General features: G+C 75.9%; 2 protein-coding genes across 2 annotated transcripts in view; both read right to left on the bottom strand.

The window, feature by feature from the left end:
* Positions 1-53: 53 nt before the first annotated feature.
* C34H6orf136 (chromosome 34 C6orf136 homolog) lies at positions 54-5,302 on the bottom strand. The gene is made up of 6 exons (XM_062598533.1): positions 5,132-5,302; positions 3,715-4,035; positions 3,042-3,130; positions 2,625-2,825; positions 1,229-1,298; positions 54-1,125 (listed from the first exon to the last, which is right to left on the bottom strand). Exons 1-6 carry the CDS (start codon positions 5,300-5,302, stop codon positions 994-996), a joined length of 984 nt encoding a protein of 327 aa, XP_062454517.1. The 3' UTR covers positions 54-993.
* Positions 5,303-5,846: 544 nt separating this feature from the next.
* LOC134152841 (uncharacterized) overlaps positions 5,847-6,472 on the bottom strand; it is a 3,278-nt gene continuing 2,652 nt past the window's right edge. The window contains exon 2 of the mRNA XM_062598532.1: positions 5,847-6,472. Within this exon, the coding sequence (XP_062454516.1) occupies positions 5,847-6,472 (626 nt within the window).

Raw genomic sequence — 6,472 nt, 5'->3', positions numbered from 1 at the left:
CTGGGCCCCCACATGCCCCCTCCCCGGACGCCTGGGCCCCGCGGCAGCGGCAGTTCCACACCTCTCCCTTTATTCTGTACATTAAGTTAGTGGGGCGGGGGGGGGGACGGATGGCCGTGGCCGGGGGGGAGGGGGCTCCCGGTGGCCCTTGGGGGGCTGCTGGCCGCCCCGGGGGGGCTCCCAGCAGCCCTGGGGGGGCTCCCGGCGGTCCCACGGCGGCCTGGGGGGGCTCCCGACGGCCCAGGGGGGGCTCCTGGCGGCCCCACGGTGGTCTGGGGGGCTCCCTGTGGCCCCACAGTGGCCGGGGGGGGGCTCCCAGCAGTCCGGAGGGGCTCCCAGCGGCCCAGGGGGGGCTCCCGGTGGCCCCACGGCAACCCAGGGGGGCTCCCAGCAGCCTCGGTTCGCCCCACAGCGGCTCGGAGGGGCTCCTGGCGGCCACACGGCGGCCCGGGGGGGGCTCCCAGCAGCCCCACGGCGGCCCGGGGGGGGGCTCCCGGCAGCCCAGGGAGGCTCCCGGCAGCCCCACAGTGGCCTCGGGGGGCTCCCAGCAGCCCCACGGCGGCCCGGGGGGCTCCCGGCGGCCCAGGGGGGGCTCCCGGCAGCCCCACGGCGGCCCGGGGGGGGGGCTCCCGGCAGCCCCACGGTGGCCCGGGGGGGGCTCCCAGCAGCCCCACGGCGGCCCGGGGAGGGCTCCCGGCGGCCCGGGGGGGGCTCCCGGCGGCCCCACAGTGGCCTCGGGGGGCTCCCAGCAGCCCCACGGCGGCCCGGGGGGGCTCCCAGCAGCCCAGGGGGGGCTCCCGGCAGCCCCACAGTGGCCTCGGGGGGCTCCCGGCGGCCCCACGGCGGCCCGGGGGGGGCTCCCGGCGGCCCAGGGAGGCTCCCGGCGGCCCCACAGTGGCCTCGGGGGGCTCCCGGCAGCCCCACCGCGGCCCGGGGGGGCTCCCGGCGGCCCCACGGCGGCCCGGGGGGGGCTCCCGGCGGCCCGGGGGGGGCTCACGGCGGCGCCGCGGCGCCCGGCGGCTCCAGGAGCAGCTGCAGCTCCGGCCCCGGCTGCGCCAGGCCGGCGGCTGCCGCCGCCACCAGCAGCTTCTTGGCCTCGGCCACGGCCCTGGGGGCTGGCATGAGCTGGGGGGGGGAAGCGGGGGGGGGGGGGGCGTTAGGGGGCGGCCGGGGCCGCGTGTCCCCCCCCCCCCCGCCGCGCCCCCTCCCGCGTCCCCCCCGTCGTTACCTTGTCGATGTGGTGGCAGCGGATGAGCCCCTGCGAGTCGAGGAAGAAGGTGGACAGGGCGTCGTAGGAGCTGGGGGGGGGGGACAGCGTGAGGGACCCGGGGGGGCACGGGGGGACATGCGGGGCGTGGGGACCCGGGGGGCGTGGGGACACGGGGACAGCGTGAGGGACCGGGGAGGGACCCGGGGGGACCCAGGGGGCGTGGGGACCCGGGGGCCGTGGGGACACGGGGACAGCGTGAGGGACCCGGGGGGGCACGGGGGGACATGCGGGGCGTGTGGACCCGGGGGGCGTGGGGACACGGGGACAGCGTGAGGGACCGGGGGGGGACCCGGGGGGACCCAGGGGGCGTGGGGACCCGGGGGCCGTGGGGACACGGGGACAGCGTGAGGGACCCGGGGGGGCACGGGGGGACATGCGGGGCGTGGGGACATGGGGGGCGTGGGGACACGGGGACAGCGTGAGGGACCGGGGGGGGACCCGGGGGGACCCAGGGGGCGTGGGGACACGGGGGGCGTGGGGACACGGGGACGGCGTGAGGGACCCGGGGGGGCATGGGGGGACACGGGGGGCGTGGGGACACGGGGACGGCGTGAGAAACACGGGGGGGCATGGGGGGACACAGGGGACATGGGGGACATGGGGACGGTGTCCTGCCCCACGAGGAGCTCTGGGGCCACGAGGGACACGGGGGACATGGGGGGGACACGGGGACGGAGTCCTGCCCCACGAGGAGCTCTGGGGCCACGAGGGACACGGGGGACACGGGGACGGCGTCCTGCCCCACGAGGAGCTCTGGGGCCACGAGGGACACGGGGGACACGGGGGGACACGGAGGGACACGGGGACGGCATCCTGCCCCACGAGGAGCTCTGGGGCCACGAGGGCCACGGGGGACACGGGGGGACACGGGGGGACACGGGGACGGCGTCCTGCCCCACGAGGAGCTCTGGGGCCACGAGGGACACAGGGGACATGGGGGGGACACGGGGACGGCATCCTGCCCCACGAGGAGCTCTGGGGCCACGAGGGACACGGGGGACATGGGGGGACACGGGGACGGTGTCCTGCCCCCCCCGAGGAGCTCTGGGGCCACGAGGGACACGGGGGACACGGGGACGGCGTCCTGCCCCACGAGGAGCTCTGGGGCCACGAGGGACACAGGGGACATGGGGGGGACACGGGGACGGCATCCTGCCCCACGAGGAGCTCTGGGGCCACGAGGGACACGGGGGACATGGGGGGACACGGGGACGGTGTCCTGCCCCCCCCGAGGAGCTCCGGGACCCCCAGGCCGGCACCCTGCAGCTCCGCGGGGGGCGGACGTGGGGCGCCGTGGGGCGCCGTGGGCCGCGATTCGGGGCGGCGCCGGCGGTCCCCCCCCCCCCCCGCTCACCGGAGCAGGTCGCGCTTGTCGCGCCGGTAGAAGCGCAGGAGGCAGAGGTGGAAGGGGAGGCCGGTGAGGCGCCAGCGCGCCCGGACGCTCCAGTCCTCGGGGTGCTGCGTGAGCGCCAGCACCTCGAGGCGCACGCTGGCGAAGTAGCCCCACGCCGCCGCCCGGCACAGCGCCAGCGCCGCCTGGTACATGGGCCGGCCCCTGCGACGGCGTCACCGCGACGGCGTCACCGCGACGGGCATCACCGCGTCGCCGGCGTCACCGCGCCGCCACCGGCATCACCGCGCGGGCATCGCCGCAGCGGCGTCACCGCGCCGCCGGCGTCACCGCGCCGCCCACCAGCGCCGTCACCGCGCCGGTGTCACCCCGCCGGCGTCACCGCGCCGGCGTCACCCGCCCGGCCCCGGCCCCGCTCACCGCGTCCGCAGCCGCAGCGGCCGGTTGACGAACTCCACGTCGGGCGAGTAGAGGCCGAAGTCGTGCACCTTCCGGAAGAAGTTGGGCAGCTGCCGCCGGGGAAAAATTGGGCGGAGGAGGCGGGGTGGGGGGGCCGCGGTTGGGGGGTGGGGGGTGGGGGGAGGCAGGGTCACTGGAAGGGCCCAGGCGTCCGGGCAGGCGTCACCCCCACTCCCCAAACGCAGCTGGGTGACACCATATTAGGATGGGACCCTGCCCCCCCTAGGGAAGGGGCCCAGGCGTCCGGGTAGGTGTCACCCCCCCCCCCCCCGCACCAGCACAGCTGGGTGACACCATATTGGGACAAGACCCCCCCCTGGGGAAGGGGCCCAGGCGTCCGGGCAGGCGCCACCAACCCCCCCCCTCCCCCACCGCAGCCGGGTGACACCGCAGTGGGTCAAGACCCCTTGGGGAAGGGGCCCAGGCGTCCGGGCAGGCGCCACCAACCCCCCCCCCCCCTCACCGCAGCCGGGTGACACCGCAGTGGGTCAAGACCCCTTGGGGAAGGGGCCCAGGCGTCCGGGCAGGCGCCACCAACCCCCCCCCCCTCACCGCAGCTGGGTGACACCGCAGTGGGTCAAGACCCCCCCCCGCCCCACCGGGGGAAGGGGCCCAGGCGTCCGGGCCCGCCCACCTCGTGCTGCAGCTTGGCGTGCACCAGGGCCAGGTGCTCCTCCATGCTGGGCTGGGGGCGGCGGCGGTGGGCCGGGCCGGCGGCTCCGGCTCCGGCTCCGGCTCCGGCTCCGTCGCCGGCGGCGGCGGCGCGGGCGAGCGGGCGCAGCAGCAGCAGCTCGGCGCCGGGGCGCTCGCGCACGGCGATGTCGTCCTCCCGGCGCCCGTCCACGGTGGTGATGGCGCCCTCGAGGCCCTCGGGCGGCGACAGGGCCCGGGCGCCGGGGCGGCGGCAGCCGGCGGCGCCGGCACCGGGGTGACGCGGCGGCAGCGGCGGCGGCGGCAGCGGCGGCAGCGGCGGCGCCATCACCGCCGCCGCCGTCACCCCGGCGCCCCGGCCCGGCTCCGCGTCCTGCAACGAGGTTTGCAAGGGGGGGGGGGGAGGAAGAGGAGGGGGGGCGTGGCTGCGCTTGGCCACACCCCCTTTCCCACGCATCCGCCTCGCCCGTTTTGCGTGGCCACGCCCTTTTATTTACATAGCCACGCCCCTTCCCCCCCCAGCTGCAGCAGGAAGCGTCCATTTACGTAGCCACGCCCCCATCCCCCACGCCCCTCCCACTGGAAAACGCCTCATTTGCATAGCCCCGCCCCCCAGCCAGCTGCACGCCCACCTTATTCGCATACCTCCTTACTTGCCCCCCCTGCGAGACCCTGCGCAATTTGCATAGCCCCGCCCCATAGAACTATCTATTTGCATAGCCACACCCCTCACACCTCATTCCTGCTCTATTAGCATAGCCCCACCCCAGAAACATGTCTATTTGCATAGCCACACCCCTCACACCGAATTCCTGCTCTATTAGCATAGCCCCACCCCAGAAACATGTCTATTTGCATAGTCACACCCCTCACACCGAATTCCTGCTCCATTTGCATAGCCCCACCCCAGAAACATGTCTATTTGCATAGTCACACCCCTCACACCTAATTCCAGCTCTATTTGCATAGCCCCACCCCAGAAACATGTCTATTTGCATAGCCACACCCCTCACACCTAATTCCTGCTCTATTTGCATAGCCCTGCCCCATATAATTGCCTATTTGCATAGACCCGCCCCCTCACACCGCACTCACTGCCCTATTTGCATAGCCCCGCCCCCAGCCGCGCCAGCCTGCTCTCTTCCCCACCCCCCCCCGCCGTGGGAACCGCTCGCTATTTACATATCCCCGCCCCCCACAAAGCGCCCTATTAGCATAGCCCCGCCCCCCCCCCCGCGCGCGCACACACGCACTGCGCACGCTCCCGTTCGAACGCGCGCGCCCTCGGCGCGGCCCCGCCCCCTCCCCGCGGCCCCGCCCCCTCCCCCCCCCGCGGCCCCGCCCCCTCCCCGCGGCCCCGGCCTCGCCCCCTCCCCCCCCCCCCCCGCCGCGGCCCTCACCTGCGGCCGCGCGCGGTAACGGCGACGCGGCGGGTCGCTGCCCTGGGGCCCGGGCCCGACCCCGGCCGCCGCCGCCGCCCCGCCGGGCCAGGCGCGGAGGCGGCCGGCGGGCCGCAGGCGGGCGGCCACCACCACGGCGGCGGCGGCGGCGGCGCGGCCGTGCCGGTACATGGCGGACACCGCCTCCCCCCTCCCCCTCCCGCCGCTTTTTTTTTTTTTTTTTTTCAAGTCGCCTCAGCCGCTCCTCGCCGCAGCCGGCGCCTCCACTGCGCCTGCGCCGGCGCCGCCCGCCCCGCGCAGCCGCCGCGCGACGCTCCGCCCCCCCCCCCTCCACACACCTCCCCGCTACCCGCCGCGCCGCACTGCGCCTGCGCGAGGCGGCGGGGCGGTGCGCGGCGCATGCGCGCGGGGGCGGTGCGCCCGCCGGGGAAGGTGACCGAGCGGGCAGTGACGAGGCGCATGCGCATTGTGGGGCTGGAAGGAAGGGGGGGGGAAACACGCAGCGGCGCACGCGCGCTGGGCTTCCCGCGCGTGCGCACCCGCTCCGCTTGAGGGCGGCGGGGCCGTGGCTTGTGGGAAAGGGGGCGGGGCTTCGCCAGGAAGCGAGCCAGTAGCCGCGCGGGGGCGCTTTGGGGGGCGGGGTTTCTCCCAGGTGGGTGGAATGCAGGAGGGGTGGGGCTTTAAGCTACGTGGGCGGGGCCAATCGTGGGCGGGGCTAATTGTGGGCGGGGCTCACCAGCCACGTGGGGGGGGCTGAAGCCCAATGGGTGCGCAGTAGGAAAGGGTGGGGTGGGGAGGCGGGCCCGGCTAGGCCCCGCCCCCTTGCGATGACGTCACGCCCCGGCGCCGCACAGAGAGCCGGCTGGAAATTAAAAAAACGAAGGAAAAACCAAACTCGCCTCAATTTATTGAAACGTAACCAAAAGAGGAGCGGGGGAGGGGCGGCGCCGGGAGCCCGCAGGGGTGGGTCGGACGGCCCGTGGGGCAGGACGAGAGCCCATGGGGGCACGACATGGACCTGTGGGGCGGGACGGGGCCCCGTGGGGCGGGACGAGAGCCCATGGGGCAGGACATGGACCTGTGGGGCGGGACGGGGCCCGTGGGGCGGGACGAGAGCCCATGGGGCAGGACGAGAGCCCATGGGGCACGACATGGACCTGTGGGGCAGGACGGGGCCCGTGGGGCGGGACGAGAGCCCATGGGGCAGGACATGGACCTGTGGGGCGGGACGGGGCCCATGGGGCGGGACGAGAGCCCCCATGGGGCAGGACATGGACCTGTGGGGCGGGACGGGGCCCGTGGGGCAGGACGAGAGCCCATGGGGCACGACATGGACCTGTG

The sequence above is a fragment of the Rhea pennata genome, chromosome 34 (assembly GCF_028389875.1).
Source record: "Rhea pennata isolate bPtePen1 chromosome 34, bPtePen1.pri, whole genome shotgun sequence".
Taxonomy (NCBI): domain Eukaryota; kingdom Metazoa; phylum Chordata; class Aves; order Rheiformes; family Rheidae; genus Rhea; species Rhea pennata.
Note: the sequence above shows the minus strand (reverse complement) of the source record. Positions and strands in the feature narration are given on the sequence as shown.

What these genes read in the sequence shown, in the direction of transcription:
- C34H6orf136 (XM_062598533.1), bottom strand. Translation starts at nt 5,302, where the DNA reads ATGTACCGGCACGGCCGCGCCGCCGCCGCCGCCGCCGTGGTGGTGGCC. An exon ending in GTTACCGCGCGCGGCCGCAG is followed by an intron (nt 4,036 to 5,131) that starts GTGAGGGCCGCG and finishes CTGCCGCCGCTG; the next exon opens with CCGCCGCCGCCGCTGCCGCC. An exon ending in GCTGCCACCACATCGACAAG is followed by an intron (nt 1,126 to 1,228) that starts GTAACGACGGGG and finishes TCCCCCCCCCAG; the next exon opens with CTCATGCCAGCCCCCAGGGC.